At 35.6% G+C, this 20,526-nt stretch overlaps 1 protein-coding gene and 1 long non-coding RNA gene across 3 annotated transcripts; one reads left to right on the top strand and one right to left on the bottom strand.

The window, feature by feature from the left end:
* Positions 1–1,424: 1,424 nt before the first annotated feature.
* On the bottom strand, positions 1,425–5,258 carry LOC147756296 (uncharacterized). The gene is made up of 2 exons (XR_015326339.1): positions 4,130–5,258; positions 1,425–3,428 (listed from the first exon to the last, which is right to left on the bottom strand). It is a non-coding gene; the product is annotated as an uncharacterized LOC147756296 (long non-coding RNA).
* Positions 5,259–6,220: 962 nt separating this feature from the next.
* On the top strand, positions 6,221–19,265 carry LOC111249344 (TNF receptor-associated factor 6-like). 2 transcript variants are annotated; one of them, XR_002672878.2, is made up of 9 exons: positions 6,221–7,338; positions 8,863–9,015; positions 9,902–9,965; positions 12,593–12,738; positions 12,905–12,992; positions 13,202–13,321; positions 14,406–14,516; positions 18,459–18,721; positions 18,910–19,265. XR_002672878.2 is itself a non-coding variant. In XM_022803100.2 (9 exons), exons 1-9 carry the CDS (start codon positions 7,211–7,213, stop codon positions 19,000–19,002), a joined length of 1,059 nt encoding a protein of 352 aa, XP_022658835.1. In that variant the 5' UTR covers positions 6,221–7,210; the 3' UTR covers positions 19,003–19,265. The 2 variants fall into 2 exon arrangements, 1 of the variants encoding a protein (XP_022658835.1); XM_022803100.2 differs by having other exon boundaries at positions 18,459–18,614.
* Positions 19,266–20,526: the final 1,261 nt, after the last annotated feature.

Genomic DNA, 20,526 nt, shown 5'->3' with positions numbered 1-20,526 from the left:
TCATCAAACAAATACGCGTACCTTCCAAATAACACACCACTATTTATAGAAAATCTAAAGCGCAGCTGAAGCTGCCCATCAGTTCTGCCTATTTGAAGCTACGTGAAAGAGAAAGGTGGCGGAGATAGATTCTTACTTACGATAGCCATGATTAGCCTGAAAAAGGCCGGGCACAACGTACCGGCACATACTTACACGTTTTGCAGTACGTGTGTTTCATTGTAGCGTATGTAAAATAGTGAAGATTTATTTGCCAAGGGGTACATCTCTCTGCACAAGATATAGATTTGGTATGATTCTAATAGTGTTAATTAATGGAAGTTTTCTTTCATGTGGCAAATTATCATGGCTGCAAATAGTGAAAGGCAAGGTTAAAAATAATTTAATTTGAAAGACTAGAGAATTTTACGAACGTATAGCACAAATTACGAACGGCTATGTATTGAAATTGTCTTTTCTCATATCTTCTACCCCTTAGAGAAAAATACTGAATTCTGGTCGAAACGTCCTATCTCACATACCGTCTAGCATGTGTGCATCGCTATAGATACGTTATACATCGACCGCCATCTGTCGTTTCTGTATTGACAATACACCGTGAACACCTATTTGATTCCTTAAATATCACATTACACATTATATCAAAAGGTATAAAGGAAAAGATGTTGAGAGTATGGGCGGTGTTTTCTAGACGGATGGAATCATAAACCTTGCAAAACAATACGCATAAAATGAGACAACGAACATCACGTCTTCAATGGCGACCCGGAAGTGCTATCAATGGCTCTGCAGTTATCTGTCCGAAAAATAATAAGCACGACCAGAGAAATTAGTTCGGTAGAGGAATGAGATGTCTTCTAGAAGAAAAAGGCCAGGCACGTACCTTATGGCACCTTTTGTAGCAGAGTCTTAAAAGTCTCAAGAGCCAGAAACCGTAAACCTGTCCTCGTAGCAGAAGATAGGCTAAAAGTAGACTTTTTTGATATGTTGGGTTTTTAAAATTAACCTTACCGCAGGGCTATCATTTCTGCACCACAATTCTGTCAAGAGAATTGTTCTGCTCTAAGAATGTATCTTAATAATATGCAACTATGTTCTTATTTCCTTCAAAGCACTATCACTTTAGCATAACTGTGTACAGGAATATTGCTTCTAGAATAACTGAATATACGAGTGTTTTTAATATCTATATCGCAAACACAGTTATAGCAGTACTTGCTGAATCACTTAAATTATATATAAATACTTTAAAAATTCCGGCATTATTTAAGACCTTGCTATTGAAGTCCCACGTCGGTCAAACTCCCAAGTAGGAGCATTGTGATTTTTGCTCACTCTCTAAAATGCGATGAAAAATTTTATTATTTTTAGCAGAGGGAGACTATTGGAAATATTTACATTAGACGCATCATTACACATGTGCATTATTAACATTATTGAAAGTACGTAGTCTTTTATTTTGGTAAAGGCATTGGCCTCTTTCAAGAAAAGCTGTTAAGGCTGCTTCTACTGTCGCTGCATACGTCGTTGTAGTGAAAAATCAGAATTTACTTATTGTCCTGCGTTTTTTCGGTTTTTGAAACATTTTGAGATTTGTTACATAACTTTCTGTACTTACAAATATTAGCGCGATAAATTCTGAAAGCACCAAATAAATTTTTCCGCACCATGCCGAGCTATCGATGTGTTTTTAAAAGTATATTTCTGAACGATATATTCAATCAAGCTAACATTAAAATATTATATATATAAAAACATATAAATCAACTTTTTTGACAACGTAACCAATAAAGATTGAATTACAAATAGATTTGAAGTTCAATAACTCGGGTAATATCTTTGCTAAACTTCACAATTTACATAACGACTTTACAACAAAGCTTGGGTCACGAATTATTTCCGATATGCAGATAGTAGAGCCATTAAAAGACATACAAAATTGCGTGGGCTAGATAATAGAATTTAAGCATCGAGATTAACATTTAATTGTCATCACAGCATCTTGATATCGTGCCAATCAAAAAGCACAATAACTTTTTTCTATTGAACCTAAACAGGGATAACACAATTCTGGATTATTCGTGTATAGTTTGTAAACTGTGCCTTACGAAATCACTTTAGTGTCAAGAGTATGCAAAATCAGAGTGAACCTACAAAAGATTGTTGCGGTACTTTTCTTATTTGTTTAATCTTAGCAAATAAAAGTTGTCATTCACTTCTGGTCTAAAATAACGCTCCTTGAGGTAACTATTCATCTAAATTATAGTTTTGCTATCGGTCTAAAATTTTAACATGAACCTTAAAAAAAATTTAAGTAAAGTATATCGCAATCGAAGCTTTCCTTTTTATTTAAATACAGTGCCCAATCCTGCATATGTACCAGCTATGCGAAGCCTGTTCATGAAACCATGCTGGTCATTATCTGATGGCCCTTTTTGAGAAAATATCACACCATGTAACACATCGAAAATGATATTCTCGAATTTAATCCGATATATATAGACCAATTTAGCTGAGCTTTGTGATTTGGTCAAAATATTCTCGAGATTCATTTCTTGATAGAGTTCTTCACAAGTATCTGTGTATTGTTGGTTCATTATCCAAGTTGATGCACTAATGTTTCATTACAGATTTTTTCGCTTACCAAACGCTACCGCTTTTATTTACTTCCTACTGTACAAGCTTGGTCTACTGGTTATAGGTACGCTATAGGCACTTCCTAAACCTCAATATCGACACTTTTTGAGCAATATATGGAATACCTGAAACAACACTCACATAGTCATTGGAGCTTCGTCATCACTATATCTTTCAAATCTGTAAACCCAAGCTCTGTTTTACAGTATTTATTGTTATACAATTCTGAGCTGTTAAAAAAATCACCTATTTTGCAAATTTGCAGAGCATGGGCCCTTCGCAAGCCCTCTCAGGTATAATAGTAATAACATATCGCATATCCTGATTTATAGATACCACGTGTACGTAAAGATATGTCCGAGTTGTCAATCACACCTTGCTTGAAACCATCTTCTCGAATTAAATCAAGGCCTTTTTAATTCAAGTAAAAACATATGTAATTATACATTTTGTCTGTCTTCCGAGTATGTATTTCCTTAGCTGTATTCATCTGTAGTCCTCAATCTCATAAAGTTAATATTAACATAAAGTATTAAGTAAACATATAAAGTGAACGATATTAGCTGAAAAAATTCTGTTATATTCTTAAGGAAGTTGTATGAAGCTGCTGACTTTAGAAAGTCAATTTAATAATTTTTAAAAACTTTTTTAAAAATAGGATCGAATTGCCAAATTTAATATTTCTTAAAATATCATGGCTAAACTCGATCTCCTTTGCGGTATCGCATGGCTCGCACCGGAAGTGGAACGCGCATATAGTATCAATTACTAACGTTGACGAGCATAGCGAACTGAAAAAGTAGGTATATGAGGATCATATTAGTATTCGAAGACGAATATTCAGTGGCAACATATCCTTTTATGAAGGACACAACTAAACTTCACTTGCTGGTAAACATATATTAGATCTATAATGTTTTTTTTACTAAAGGCTAAGTTATTCACCAAATTATAACTATATGTTTAGCACTAAATTATTTGTAACGATTTATTAAAATGTATATGGATATGATAGAAAAATAGATATTGTAATATGGAACTTCATTAGGATTTTGTGAACGCGCCAAATAAGGCACATCTACCTAAACCCTGAGCAGATTGTAAGAGACAGTAAGGCGTATCAAAGACATACGCGTGTAACCCAGATCTCATGCTAACCAAAATCTCATGCAAAAATTTATCGCGCGAGCAACATCATTAGTAATAAAAAGACGAATAAATACTATAAAATACTTAAAACACTTATTAAGTAAATAAGAAAAGCTTGATATTGACGATTTTTTGATTAAAAGACCTGTAATACGTGCTCCTATCTTATAAACTTAGTACAAACGTGCAGTTTAGTTTCACTATGTTTAGCTCAAAAGAGACACCTTAACGGTTACTCATAACAGTACCTCTTATTTTCATTTGCTTGGTTTCTTAACTTAAAAACTGCGCCTCATCTAGAACTCAAAGGCAATTTTGTTAAAGCACGTGAATTTTTACTGACCTTTTACGTACCCAGTTTTGAACTTTTAGAAGTAAGACACCTTGATACGCCGAGTTTAGCTTAGTGGATAAGCGGCAATGTACTGTTCATCTCAGTATGTAGATAATAGTAAAAAATATTTGGTTATATAAACTTCATCCTTACATATATAAATTACAACATAATACCATTTTCCATACGTCCTGCAACAATAATCTGTGTGAAAAAAAAACTCAAACCCGCAGCATTTATTGGAGTAACTTGTATACAGCTATTTCATTGCAGCACTAAAAAGTATTTCCTTAACCTACATTCATTTTCTAATATAAATTGCTCAAAATTCGTTTTATATTATTAGAGTTCATAGAAGTCCTGCACGAAGTTTAGTGTAAATTGGATTTTTTTGCTCAGTAATTTTTCTTGATTTATTTCATCATATGCTACAAATTGGCTATCATTTAGAATAATTAAAGAATTTATACGAGATGCATTTTTGGGAATTAGGTTTTAAATCTAAACTATTAAAATCAATAGTAGTAATAATGATATTAATAATAACAATAATAATAATCATGCGTAAATGGCGTTCGCAGCTGTTTGCAGAAACGCTGAGTGTTGACAAAATAGGTAGAGTTCACAAGCAAGTTGCTTTTAAGTTGTTTGTCTCAAATGCTACATGATGTGAATATTTCTTAATTATTAGTAGTTATTAATTTAAACATTTTAATATAAAAACTTTTATTTCTGTTTTAAGTGCCGAGCTTGCATTCACACCGCAAAATAAAAACCCATATTAATTGTTACTGCATCCTTTCATTTCGACCATCAGCCCGAAAGTTAGTTGATTCCTCCATTGTACAATCTATTCAATGCAGACAGCAAAGTTTGACTGAGGAATCGAGAATGTAGACTCCATAATCTCTAATAATGATCTGATGGATAATTTTGACGCCTCAACAAGCAAATTGGCGCATACAATGTGTTTTAACCTTGGTTGATCTACATATAGCACTTTCAATGAGTTCAAATTAACTTAAAACTAAAAGCATTGTTATTTTTTAAGGTGAATTTAAATTAGAGAAAGCATCTATAAATGGTTGTTTCAAGATACACTTATATTATGTATAAGACCTATACCACTTGGCAGATTCGATAAATAAATGAAGTCACCATCATATGTCGGCAGTTATTTCTAGTGTATTTAATACAGGTCATATTAAAGGCTTTAGAATGATTGGGAAACAGATAACAACGGTATCAACACCAAAAATTCGAACATTGATTCTACGACCCGCGGTCTCCTATTGTTGATCAGCCCGCTTCTCGCCGAGTGGCTGCAATTTCTTAGCTGAGATCCTGGATGCGTATCTATGTAGCACCTTGCATAGCTCGTATGCTCTACAGAACACGTCACCGTTTTGCTAGTGAGATTCGCATTATTTTTAAATACGTATGTCACCACTGTGAAACTTTTACAACAAATGCACACTCTATCGCAAGCGCAAACATTTAATGAATTAATCGGGTTGAAATAAAATCATTAAGTACCAGGCCGACGGGCGACTAATCCTCAATTGAGCCTCCCAGATCTGTGGTACGAGATGCGACGCTTTCATCCCAGGTGCTTGGTCCTCCGCTCTTTCGCCTCCCTGTCCTCATTCGAACCCCTCTGTGTATAAATGTACAACTCTGACTGCACTGTCTGTACGTGTAGGGTGAAAGAGTGAGTGAGTGGGTCAACTTGGTCGCCTGACGCCCTAGCTGCTCGCTGTGAGAGCGGCAGCTCAGCGCCCACGGCTACAGGGCGGCGAGAGACGCGAGATGGCCCGAGGCCGTTCGCGAGGCCGCCGCTGACGCTGCCACCGGCTCTGCAGGGCGCAGGGCCCCGAGCCAGCACCAGTTCCAGTTCCAGACCAGGAGGCAGGTGGCCAGGGAGGGCCAAAGAGGCTAAGCCACCCAGCCTTATCAGTGAGTGCAGCGGGCAGGCGGACGAACGGGCGTTGCATTTGTGTATTGCAACAACGCACGATCAGTGCACTACGGTGTGGTGTGTGCACGCCGTAAGCCTCCAAAAATCGTTAGCGGGCGCACAGAACCAAACGTAGTGCATAGACAAGTTTCACTGCCATAGCAGGCAGGCGATATAGCGACTTAACCAGCCCAGCTACCACTGCACTGCCATATTCTTTTACTAGGTATGATGATCAAACCAGTGAGCCAGTCTAGCAGTATATCGTGTGACCCCCGCTAAAGGGCTCTGCGACTGCAAATCAAAGCTCTCCATACGGCGAACGTCGTTATTTGCACATCGTTGAATGTGAACACATGTTGCTCAATAGATAATAAACAAGGAAGGAAATCCGCGAGTGCAAAGTCTCGCGCTATTCGGCAGAAATGGTGCAGTGCATTCGTCAGTCACAGTCAGCGTAGAAGAAGAGATCACACTGCCTATTAGGTCCAAGGAATGGTGTTGACTTAACTGAGATAGAAAGTGGAGAGGAAAAAAGGCAGATGCTCGAGAATGTTATAACCATTCATTCCCATTTACTTCTATTTGCTGGAGTTGCTGGGTTAAAAAAGGCCAACAATATTCGGTGTTTCGTACGAAATTTGAAGTGAAATGCAAAAAAAGAAATGCACGAACGGTGACTAAAGTGCTAGTCGATTTGCGAAGGGTTAAAAATCTCACTGCCAAAAATCTACGGCAAAACCTGCCCAAAGCGTGGAAGCTAGACACTCGAGACAATAAACAAGAAAGCATTATACTAAAACGAAAGGTGTCAACCAACGAACATACCGTGACCTCCGTGATCCTGAGGTCTTGCTCAAGTACAATTAGAAATAACAAGGCTGGCTTGATTATGCTCCAATCGACGTACTACTGCAGGAATAGAAATCAAATCACTTCTATCCGACAAGGTTTTTCTTCATTGGATACGTTAATCGTCAAAAAAAAATAAGAAGAGTAGATAACAGACGTCACCCAACCATTTGCCCTCCTGTTGTTGTTAATATTATTGGATCTTATTATTGCAAGTACTTGTAGTAAAAATCAAATAGATTGCTTAATTCTTATTATTAAGAAAAAAAATAAGGTGCACAATGACGTACCAGCACATCCTGCGCTCGTTTCCTCGCTTGCCTGGTGAGGTTCTCTTAGAGTTCGAATTGCCGTTGCCTCGAAACCTTACTTGCGTGATTTGTCAATCCGTTTCCCCGGTTCTCTTCAGGTGAGTATCTACAAGAATGAAAACTCGCCTCCCCTTTCTACTTTGAATGAATCTGTTTTGAAAAAGCATATAGACCATAAATAACGTTTAGTAACCTCAAATTAATTATGCGCATGTTTTGAACAAAGAGTTTGTTGATCACCGAAGGTCTCCTTAAAAAAGGATTAAGTGCATTGCCATTACTTAGTTTGTGTCCCACAACTGCGCGTAATAGGAACGACACAAAAAACATGGATAACACAAGAGCACACGATTAAGGAATCTCTTCTAAAAAATAAATAAAAAGTGATCCCTAACTATGAAAATTGTGAGCGACTTTTGTGCAGTAGCCAAATTTTAAATCCTCAATCCATGCGATTAAAAAATATTACACGTAGAGATAGAAAAATATTTGTGTATTTTAATGCTAAATTATTCAACATCTCTGCTACTGTAATACTTGTTGTAGATCTTTTAGGAAATCCAATTCATCAGTGCCACTTTTGCAGTTTTCTAGGAATCTTAATGGTTTCAGGTGTTTTGAGATTTATATATTTTTTTCTTGGGCCGCTGAATATTAAAAGGGTTTAGTTTGTTTTTGAAGGAAACGTATTACTTTGCTAAATAGTATTTATAGGCGAAGACCTATTCTAAATCAATATTTAATTCGGTTAGTAGTTTAAAAAATGTATAATTTGATATATCTACATCTTTGTGAGGAATTTTTTTGTTGTTGCGATGCTCGCTCGTATAAGGCATAGGCACCTATTGCATATAGTTCTAGTAATATGTTTACCCTATCAGGCAAATCACGTAAGTACCGGAAAGAGCAGAGAAATTGAGGTCCATCGTTAAAAACGTGCGCTCCCAATTTTTGTAGGATTAAAACAAATGGCAATAAGACATTTTTAACAGGTTACAGAGTAGAAATATCACGGAATTTACTATACTCACTTTTCTCATTAAATACAATGGAGCAGCAGAACTGGTTAATAGGCTCGCTTAAAAACGGCTTAAACGAAATGACTAAACTACCTATTATATGTTTTAGAGGTGAATTAGTGCATTTTGGTAACTTCACCAGGTTTTGCCAGAGATGGAAAAACTAGCTTGTTTTTTGCGAAATGGCATCTAAAATTCTGGGCTTTACCAACACTCGATAAATTTCTAGTATCTTGACAAATTAAAACCAAAGATGCTGAGTGTTTGATTCTAGTGCATTTCGCAACATTATTGATCAGTATTATACCGCTAAGTTGATACCGATGTAAGTGTAGTTTCCATGGAAAGTTAAGGTGTGACGTTTACGTTTTGTCACCCAGTTTTGCAATATTATACGCAATGCAACAGAATATTAAACAATGGCGTAAACCGTACATGAAAAATTCCTATATTCTTTTTTGGTTGATTCCATCTCTGTTTGTAGTCTAGACGCGTGCATTTGTGCAAATCTTTAGCGCATTTTAACCCCTGCTTCAGTATATTTAGTATCTTATGACATAGTCAAATGAATGAACAACGAACCTATGATGTTTTACATTATAGAGCTGGATGTTCCCACAGTTTTTGTGGCCAATGCCGCCTTCAACTCCTACCATCAAATCGTACGATGTTTCTTTGTCCAATAGACGGAATAGAAAGCTGGGCGGAGAAAATGTACAAGGATCTCAACGTATGGAACATTGTGAAAGATTTTCGGTATGTATTCGCTGCTTTTTATTATTTGTTCTGCATACATATACATGAAAACATATACATATCAATATTAATTCCAAAACTATTTTCTAGCTTTACTTAAAGCATTCCCTCTTCGTAACGATTAGAAGCAATTCCGCTTTTCAAAGACATGACTAATTATCGGGTGAGAGAAAGGTGTCATGCAGTCATGGGAAAATAAAATCAACAAAAGAAGGTATTTAAATTAGTTTTTAATTTTCAATGTTCGATTTGAGCCCTCTGTGTAAGTTCCTCTATCAAGTATTACCCATCATTAATTATATTTATGTAAGCAACTGAAGTGCTGCACATATTTTCTCATACTGCGTGTTTTCGTATAAGGCGGTAGTGGAAATCGATAAACTTGGCACTGTTGCCACTCATATGGGCGTCCACGTAATTTGCTTTTATTCTTTACAAAGAGAAAACCATGTGCTTCTGCTTTTGAAGTTTAATGCTAGTTAAAAATCATATACTCAGACTCTTTGCGAATATTTTCGGTAAGGGTTTCAACAGACTTCAGATAAGGGAGTTTCATGAATTTGTAACGCAACGGAATTTATGAAGATAGGGTCAGTTGATTCGCAACAAAATTAAAAAGAAATAGCGTATAACTAACCAGGACGACTCTCTAAGACTACACGTAATTAGAGTAGCAACCAAGCTGCATTCATATATAACAATCATTGTTTAAAGCATACATCTAATCGTAAATGGCATGCGATCAATAAGGCAGATCTTACATTGATTGTAAAACCTGAATTTAGCGTACTTAATTTTCAACGAAAAAACATACCCCATAATGTAGGTCAGCTGGTGCGGACTAATATAAAATAACACTATAAATGAAAGTAATTGTTTTCGATAGGGTGCGATGCAACTATTCGGCACTCGGTTGTGGATTCCTGGATACGCTTGAGGAGTTCGCTGCGGTGAGTTCATAACCTTTTATTTATTTCAATTAAACATTTAATTTAAATTTGTAACATTTAAAATACTTGATTACATGAAAATGTAGTTTCTCTTTTATGTCTATGAATCTGTGATTAACTCTGCGATGAACCAACAGATTTAGTACTCAAACATTTTTTTCAGTGCTGCTTTTGATAGAGGACGTCTAATTTTTTTATAATTATTTCTTTATAAATTGAAATTAGAAAATATCTGTGGTTGAGTGTTTTTCACTAGTTTAGTAAGTATAGTAACGGAGGAGTACATACGCATATTTACATTTACATACATACATTTAGCATAACCGTTTATTGTCTTGGACAACCAGTCTATTCTTTGCGATACAACTCTCTCGCCTAAAACAAAAATTTGTGGTGTATAGGTTTTATCTTAAGCGATTCCAAATAATATAATAGATTTTCTGAAAAAAATATTTTTTACCTATATCATATTTTTCTTGAGTTTGAGAGAGCTTTATTACATCGTTTTCATTCATTTTTAGTCTTATAGTAAGCTTTACACGAAGTGTGGAAATACTAAAAGAAGCTTCTAGATTGGAAGAATTGAACATTTATGAGTTTTGTAGGTAGTGATATATCGAATATATAAATATATTAGAAGGTAAAAAAAACTCAATGTGTTGTCTTGATTAGCGAGCGAACTGTATACACATTTTTTTAAGCGGCCTTTTAGGTACAACGTGCGTGACTGTGGCTTTCAATTTTTGTAACAACGATTAAGCGGCCTTTTATGTATCATATGCGTAACTGTGGCGTTCAATTTTTATAAGAATGATAGGCAAGAATAAATGTAATTTCATTTATTTGATAGGCAACTTTAAGATCTAACAAATTAGCATCGAATCGTAGTAGTAATCCTGGACATAAGTATAATAATTTAGAACGCATAAATAGTTCTTTTTTACAAACAAGTGCATAAGTATACATTATTCCAGATTATAACAGGTTTGTACCATTTTAGCGTCTTATTTTTAGCTGAATTTAATTTTTTTAGTTACTGAATCAGAAAGGACGACCCTTCATCTAATAAAATTGTATATGTGCAGATCATTTTGTGAGAGCATTTTTGCGTATAAACTGAAGCAAGGAAGTCAAAAAAATTTACTTTTCAGGTCATATCTTTTAAGGACATATATGACGGGAGCGCACTGAGAAGCTAAAAATTTAGCTTATATTCACGTTTACGTATCTAAATTCAGCAGCATATGGATGGGAACAAGTTGCCTCAGAAAAAAACACTACACATCTTTTTTTTTAGATGAAGAACCAGACACACGTGTTTTGATTGGACTAGTTTTATGGTATGCGTTATTTCCCTCGAATCGCTTTATTCGTGCTTTTTTAAATTCATTTTATATTCCACGCTGAAGAAAAATAACAATAGCAACCAATAGTACCTTAGGTTCGAAAGTTCCTTTTACCCTTGTTATGCCAAATCTAGGTGCTCTCCATGAAGTGGAAAGTCCTCGTTGTCGCTTTATATGTTAAAGTGGTCATTCTAAAATTGCTGGTATCAAAGTTCTGTCACTTCAATCGAATGTTCCTGCGAACAAGAGGTTGCTTTTAAAAAACAAAAAATCTGAAAGATTGGTTATAAACTTCTACCCACTTGTCCTAAAAAACTGATGTCATCAATCAAAGCGCGATGTGCATATATTATGATTGAACTCTAAATACTTCAAAAATGCAATACGAAAAATCTTAATTTTCAATCAAAATTTAAATGCCATGTAATACAATGAGTTAGACGATTTTGATCAACGTTTAATTGTTCACTACATTAGGATCTACTAATACTTTTAGAAGGACTAATTGAAAAACAAGGACTCTACATTGAAAGATTACAGAGCAGCTTTTCAGCTTTATTAAGGTAGCTTGTTGGAAGCGATTCTGTGGAAAAATAAGAGAAAGAAACGATTTCTGATTATTAAGGTGACCGAAAATCGGATGCGAAAATTGTAAAAAAAAAAAGAGAAAATAATATACTGTACATACATGGAATCACAGCGTATTAGAAAAAACTAGAAAATTAAATCCTTCAAAAACAACGTTTCGCTTGATTTTTTCATAAGTCGCCGCTAAGGGAATGGACGGGCAGAATCGGTAGACTTTAGGAGTTTTTCGTGTTTGATCATGTGTGAATTTCAGGGTCATCCATGGAAATTATCGAATATATTGGAGTTGGAACTCAAGTGTCTTACTGCCACCACATGTGTATATACGGACATAAAATAATTAAGGTGTAGAATGATCTTACTGTGTGACTTCGTCAACTCAAACATTTTATAATAATAGGCTATCCTATGAAGTTTGCACCTTAGTGCAATAAGCAGTAAAGCTAACAAGACATGTTAGACCATGTGACAGGACTCTATGATGCAAATCTTATAAAGCGGTCCCAAGCAAAAAAGGCGCAATATTTTTTCATGCGTAAATAAGGAAAGCTTTAGATTAAACTATTTACGATTTTTTTTTATTATGACTTTTTAAAAAAAGTATATATAATAATCTTTTATAGTAACTGATTACAGATAACAAATATTGTTTGATACTGATTTCGATCATTTCGCATTTCCATGATTTGACAGAATCATCAGTCAAGCTGCCCGTATCATAAAAAGACATGTCCGCTCTGTCAGGAAGAATGCCTTTCGAAAGACCTATTCGACCATCTGGGTTCAAAATGCGCTAAACGGCCACTAAGTTGCCCACTATGTACTTTTAATTTTCACAGGTAAACAATCAAGGGTTATGCAAATTTCTATTTTTTCCTACATTTTCGCTTTGTAATATTTTCAAGTCGACCCACTATATTGTAGCTACGGGTGGTCTGTAGTTAATATCACTTATTTTTTACCAAAAAGACAGCGCAACCAATTTATGAATGCTTTCCGTTTTAGAGAACTTTTGCAGGAACATATGAACGAGTGCCCTATGCGAAAGATTGACTGCGAATACTGCCATGTAAAGGATGTACTTGCTAAAGACGTAAGTGCCTGTCTTTGCAAACAGCGCTCTCAGTAGAACTGCAACTTCGTACATGTAAAATTAAGGTAGCTTAAAAATACCACCAAAACGTTTAAACTAATAGGACAAATTCTTAATACTCTCATGTAATTAGAGCCCGTTTGTAATTACAAATATAAAGATAAAAAGGTGGATCAACATGAACTCACGACATGCGATGTTTATTTTAGATGGATGCTCACCTAGATGCCTGTACACTCAGGCCCTGGTCCTGCACGTTATCCGAGTTCGGATGCCCATTTAAAGGAACCTGCAAAGAGCTTCTTGAACATCTTACGTTTGAGGACCACGTAAGTTGTTACGCTATATCCTATATAAAACTAAATAGTGTCTACACAGCTTCGCATCTATGTAATTCTCTTAGTGCCTGCCAATCTATTAAGATTCAACGAAAATACCTTCTGTAACAACATTAAATTAACTATGAAAGTATGCAAAAACCTATACGCATTAAGAACAAAAAGTTAAGCGAAGAGGTGTACAAAAGTGCTAGAGAGCACTGTACTACCATGGAATTGATGCGGTACCGCTTGCCTCTGTAATTTTAGTTTAGCAATATCTGGTCGGTAATATAATGGATTTTCATATGGCAAACCTAACATGTATCGACATTAGTAAGATCTTACGGCAGAAACGTTCGAATAAAATATTTGACAATATTATACAGTTTGAGTGAAAAAGTTACGTTGGCAACCGTAACATGACATGTCGCAGTTATCTAAAGGACAAATAATTGGCCCACGGGCCTGATATCTGTAGCCTATTCTTGCAAGCGGGCAATATCCATTTCTTGATATTCCTTATTATGATATATTATATCATAATAATTTATATTATAAAATATATTATAATAACGAAAAACAAAAGTTTCGTTAACTTTCGTCTTTAGCGCGAAGTATGAATGTATATGCCTCGTTGCACAGTTTACCGGAAGTCTATTATCTAATTGGTCACAGCATCACTGTCAATACTCAAAAGACTGGCAAATGTGCAATGTACTTCTTCTCTATGAGGAATATTTTTGGTATTACGACTTGCTTCATTAACCGAATTCTATATGAGCTAATGTATATATATGGGTATCTAGAAGTAAAATATAAGAAATTAATATTTAATCTTGTTAAATTTATTATCTACATGAAGCCCTATCGAAAGCGAAAGAAGCGAAAGGCCACTAAATTAATTTGGGGGGTCAAGATATCGCTAACGTAAAATACGCCAAGTTTATGCTAACGCTCATTTTATGCCAGGTTCAATGTAGATGCACCCAGTATTGCTTCATTTGTTCCGAAAAGAATTTACTGATACCCAAAACGCAAAAGCTAAACTGTCAAGAGCATGATTAATTTGAAGGGTGTTAATCTTTTTCCGCAGGTCACCCTAATTAACCAGAGGTTCCGAGACATCGCTATGACAAACCGAGATCAGCAGGAGGAGATCGCGCACTTGAATGTACAGTTAGATCAGTTAACCAATATTGTTAAGGTAAGCATATTAGCAGCAAGAGACAATGCAAGAGACCGAGACGTCTAAATTAAAAACTAAGTTTTTTTTTCATTTAAAAATTAACCTAATTAACAAGTGCCACAGAAAGTTTTTGGTGATTGTTGGCGCGTGAAACATAGCTTTTTAAAGTTGCGCGCATCTGATTTTTTTATACAACAAAAATAGTCGGCAGAAGCACGTCTCCGTTAGCGGATACGAAACGAATAACCTCCATGTCATCAAAAAAAAGTCATCCTAATGTCATCCTAAAAAGTATGGCATTTTCTATTTAATTATCGAAAACGTTTTGCTGATTCTAGAATAGATAGTAGTCGAAAAATGCAACATAGTTGAATATGATGAGTACATAATAAATTCCTACTGGCGCAGTGTAGTAGCGTCTCGGGCCACCTAAGCTTTGCCCTATAGAACGATAACGTCTGTCTCTGTAGTTAACATATATCTGTGTTAGTTTATTGCTGTAGGTGCGTTTGAGAGGGTGTACCCTTTGTTACACAATATTATTGATGCGTTTGATCGTCAAACCAAACGTATTCGTCCCCTGTGGTAATTCTATATAACATTAAACGTCGGGACCGAAGCAACGAAATGCAAGCTGCCAACTTTTGGAGGTCAGCTAATGTAGAATCCACTTTTCACCCTTGCATACTTTACCCATAGAGTGCAAAAGACTCGTTCTGATGGACTCTAATACACCTCCTCGAGCTGCAGGGGTAACTTTAATGAAAGGATACTCTTCAAGATTGATTCCGGCTTGCCGTTGTACTCTAAGCAAAATTTCTTCATCAACAAATTTATAATGTAAATTGATATATTTGTATCTCTAAATTTAATACGAACTCCAATAAAAGTATTTCCTAAATTTGAACTTGAGTTCTCATAAATTTGCTCACAAAAGGGGTTCATTGTTTATTTCCACAAGATAACTAACAAATCACCCGCTTTTGCTGTGATTTCGTCCAGGAAAGCGCTTCAATTACGGCAAATAATCCTGCTTTCCTCACTAACATTTCTTGGTGACGCCAAAATATGCTGTCAAACCACCAAAAACGAGCTGTTTTACCTATATATCGAATAATTTATCTGTCCGATCTAGTTTTAATTATTTTAATTTTTTTTATTAGGTTTTTGTATATGCGTGTCACTGAAGATATGGGAGGAAATCGATGTGCGAAAACGTAGAACGACGACATGCTCTAGCGGCCAAGTATCATAAAGTGTTTCCACTTGAGAGGCTTAATATCGACTCATTGTTAGGTCCTGACCATACTAGAGGCAAACGAACAAATTTAAGGGCAAGTATTCGCTAAAATCGAGACATAACTTTCAAATTATAAAATGCCTCTCTATCGGATGCGTTTGCATAAATGATTAATTCTATCAAGCAAAAACTAAAGTCTATTGTAATCACAGTGGAAGTTTGTAAGGAATATACAGGTAAACATATACAGTATCGAAGAGATGTTTCTAGTCATGTTCGATTATTGGAGGGTTCATTATCGGAAACCAAAACGATATTTAGTCTTACCGCAGATATGATGACTGTCATATGTGTTCAAGGACGTTCTCCCGCTAAATAAACTGTCGTGCTAAAGATAGGAGGAATGTACGCACCAATGAAGAATCAATTTTATTAAGCCCTGTTAAGATGCAAAAATTACACTATCGAATTATTGCTATGAAGACCATAAGCAATCGACACAAAAGCATGATCCATAATAATAGTCTCGTTTGTTTCGGTGACACCCAACACAGACAACGTAGAGTAAAAGGTGACCAAAAAATGGCGCAACAGAAGACTTACAGGTATAGCACCGTACGCAAAGCCCAAAGCAAAAGCAAAATAATAATGTAAACAGCGATTAGTCATTGTGGGTATCACTGTGGATTTTCATCCGTGTGTGTCAATTCCAAATGTGTTTTTAACATCAGTTAATGAACCTAAGCGTAAATATGTCATTACCGCATTAAGCCAATGTTCACAACAGTTGTTTTCAAAGAAAAAAAAACTCCGTACCGAAATTGTTATTAGTTAGATTATTAGTTATAGATGCGCTATTAAAGATCGAAGGGCAAAGTTTTTACGTGTTTCGAAGCTAGTTACTTTCACTTATTTTAATACATCGGTTAGGTATTGATAGCATCCTTCTTTAGTGGGAATATCTCTTGATATAGAAAGGGATTCACAAGAAGTATATAAAAAAAAAGTTTATTAATACTTTTTTTTACAATACTTCTTAATTTAATAACTTAAAAGTGTTAAATACACTTTCAAGGCTCATAGGCCTTAGCCAGATGTCTCTCGCGCAAGAATTGTTACGGTGATCTATAGGGGTAGTAAGTAAAACTGATTTGCTTAAAATAATTCTAAAGAGTGTTGAATGTGCAGAGCACGAAATTCTATTCTGGTTTTTGCTAGTACACCCCCTATAAGAAGTCCATTTAAGATATTATCACTTCCATTTCTTAGTTCCTTCGCTGTTTATACAAATATATCAATAGACAGTGCTTTCTTCTATTAGCTGTTTTCACCGTTTTTTCGGATAATGGATCGCTATTTTGTGTTCAGGCTCTAATGGTAAATGTTTCAAGAAGCAAAAACAGCATTTTGTTCACAGTTGCCAAATTTTAGAACTAATCGCTCAATTTAATAGTCAAATATGACTCAATTACCAATGTAAGCAAGCGCCGTTAAGAAGGTATGGTTACTATTCATGTTCCCTTGTTCCTATACATGAGCTTTATTTGCGAACACTTTGTGGTTCTTTGTGATATTACTAGACTGTACGGTCGCGGCGTCCTAATTATAATATTCGTCTTCAAGATGAGCCTTTTTTTCTAAGAGCAAATAACCTGTTTTTCTAGGAATTGTTCTTTCATGCGCTGCATTATTTTTCTAGCCTATTGCTACACTGAAACAGTGACTTTTTTCTGGGCGACGATGCCAATTTATTTCGCTACCAGTACAGTGCGCTTTACGTAGAGATTATTCACCTTGTGAGTGGAAGCTCGCACGACATAACTGCAGCATTGTATACCAATGTTCTGCGTCGTGTCATACGATACACATCGTATCTTATCCAGGCAACAGCGAAAATGAAATTTACTTGCCAAGCGCCTTAAACATCATTACTAGATAAATCATGGCAATCCTCATACTCAAAATGAAGTAGAGAATCGTACCTTAACCAATTATATACTTGAATAATAGCTATACTTATCCATAAAGTAGGTCATTATTAAAAAGTTATAATAAACTTCTTAATAATAACCTACTTTTTATTTAAAAATATAATAATATTTTCAAAAAGTAGGTTTCCATAAACCTTTTTTTTAAAAAGCTTTGATAGATTACTTTCATTTATTTTCAGTTAACAAGCTTAAGCAGGGAAGTTTTGCGTTCAAAACCAAAGTCTTGAGAGGTCAGGAGAAAAAGCATTGCTGAGAGCTTATTTTTATACGGTATTTGTCTACGTAATGTAGTATACTGCTGTGCAAATAAAAAAAGAGTCCGGTTGCTAACCGTAATAAATAGCTGAACTTCAGCAGAACTTCTGTTCCTTCATGTGATTACGTTTAACACTAAGTTAGATCTTAAAAATATGCCCGTGCCTTAGTATATAAATGGTCGCTTCTTACTTTTGACACCTTATGATCGAAAAGTTATTGCTCACAAACATGACTAAGGCATAATTATAGAGCAGACACTGTGATGGTGTGTAGCACCTATATGTATTAAAATAAGAAAATTGCAATAACCTCAGTAATAGTTCATGGTGTGTATAAATGGGATTAACCTTTGCTAGTAGTTAAATGCAAATATCTTTTATAAAGGGAAAATGAGCCGCGTATACAAACGTCTATTTATAATACTAAGCATGATATATTTAAGTATTTATTGGTTTTATTAATTCTTTTTAGGATGGCAACCGTCGAGTGGCGACGGCTTTACGGTCAATAGCGTGCGCGCTGAACATGCATAAAGAAGAGAACCGGAAGTTAAAGGATAGACTCGACGAGATGATAATTATTATTGGACGCAACACTCAACAACTACATCAGCAGGCCTCACGTAGGGTACGCATCTAACGTTAAATTCGTGAAGATTAACGATTTAACAATTCGGGCCTGCCCAATCGTCGCGTGTGAACAAACGATAAAGTCGGTCGGCTCGACGTGCATTGGTTAGTTCAGTCAGTTGATGATACCATACAACTCACTAACATAATGAGTAGGGAATGTCGGTTAATTGATGAGTATCTTTTAAACGTGAGACTATCAATGTTGATTTTTATCGTTTGTTATTCCTGTTTTGAATGTTTTTGGACTCTAAAATACGTTGCTATGGTTGGCAACGACTTCATGTTTTTAGGATGGTCGGCATCCGTGCTACGTGGAGGTGACGACATCGCGGCCTTCATCAGGAGCCGAGCGAGGTGATTATCGGGTCTACCACAAGAACTGACAAATAAGATGGCAATAAGTGTAGTGCGAGTAGGGAGCCAACAGAGGGACAAGCGCAGACATCGGAAAAAAGCGTGCCAACAACAGAAATGGCATCAAGCAGCAAAAATAGAGGCGATGATAGTCATAAGGATAACCACAATAACGGCAACAACAGGACCAACAGGAGCCGCCAGATATAAGCCAGTCATTGTACTAACGACAGACCAATTGCCAACGATATATGATAAGAAAAAAATAAACTTAAGAATTGGTGACATATAACTTTTTTGGTTCACACAGATTGCTTATTTGGGTTCTTGACGAAACTAGAAGCAATGATGCCTAAATTCGTTCAACCAGAGACTTGGTCGTGCAAGCCATTGCATCAACCGCGGTAGTAATGTATTATAACTAATTTCGGCAAAAGATATGACCAATCATCATTAAAATATCAAATATAAGTTTTCGATTTTCTCGAGTTTGATGGGGTAATAGTATTGTATTAATCAAAACAGCCACATTCGACCAAAGGGACTAGTCTTTGAGCATGGAATAAAAGAAAAAGCATAAATTAAAATAAGGTACAAATTATCTAATTGAAACACAAACTCATTGAACATTTGTAATATGTTAGGTGGAGTATGATTTTTTAATACATTAAGATTACAAGCAGCAGAAAAACAGCATGTATGAAAGATCGATAAATATATAAAAACATCAATCTATTATTCCACCAAAGGACGAAAGGTCAGGTTATCCATACATGGTGAAACAAATTTAACTGGTCGTAAAAATTCCACTTGGTTAGGTATACACGACATTAAGATCACATTACAAGCTATAGATCTTGCTATCATGCTTTAAATATAACTTTATCTATGGGTTCTTCCCATGACCCAAATGAAAACGACACCAGGTAGATGTCATTGCCAAAATATGGTCTTTTAGTAAGTAAAATAAATGGGTCTGTTTTACGTAGACCTTGCTCTTCAAGCAACAATAAAAGGCAACACCTGCTCGTATAGCTTCATAGGTGAGGTGGCCGTGGAACGGATTTTCGAACAGAAAGAAAATCACTCATAGCTTAAAAAATGTTTCGTTTGTAGAAAAGCTTGATCTTCGAAAACTCAAATATTACTAGTCTATTATCCAAAAATGTATTCTTTTCTTGCGTTTCTTACCCACGTGCAATCAAATTAGACAACTTGCTTCAAGCGTCAAAATTTACAGATTTCATCATATTAAATCACTGTATGCGGGAGAACTACTGTGAGATGAAGACAACGGATTGTGAACAACTTATAAGAAGTAGACCAAGAAGAAGAAGACCAGTTGAATTCTACGAAATAAGAGGGCTGAGTTAACACAGCAATTGCTGCTAAACAATATTTTAGTTTTATGCAGTTGTTATCATTATTTTTTTAATGGTTAAAGGGAAGTGGATTTCCCTTCTATTGGAAATTAAGGCACTTCTACTGGTGAAACGAGTGGCAAATATGAAAGATAAAAGATGTCATAAAAGGAGAAGTAGATCGAATAAAGA

This window comes from Varroa destructor, unplaced genomic scaffold, assembly GCF_002443255.2.
Source record: "Varroa destructor unplaced genomic scaffold, Vdes_3.0 BEIS01000004.1, whole genome shotgun sequence".
Lineage (NCBI taxonomy): Eukaryota > Metazoa > Arthropoda > Arachnida > Mesostigmata > Varroidae > Varroa > Varroa destructor.
Note: the sequence above shows the minus strand (reverse complement) of the source record. Positions and strands in the feature narration are given on the sequence as shown.

What these genes read in the sequence shown, in the direction of transcription:
- LOC111249344 (XM_022803100.2), top strand. Translation starts at nt 7,211, where the DNA reads ATGACGTACCAGCACATCCTGCGCTCGTTTCCTCGCTTGCCTGGTGAG. An exon ending in CGCTTGAGGAGTTCGCTGCG is followed by an intron (nt 9,966 to 12,592) that starts GTGAGTTCATAA and finishes ATGATTTGACAG; the next exon opens with AATCATCAGTCAAGCTGCCC. An exon ending in AGTTAACCAATATTGTTAAG is followed by an intron (nt 14,517 to 18,458) that starts GTAAGCATATTA and finishes AATTCTTTTTAG; the next exon opens with GATGGCAACCGTCGAGTGGC.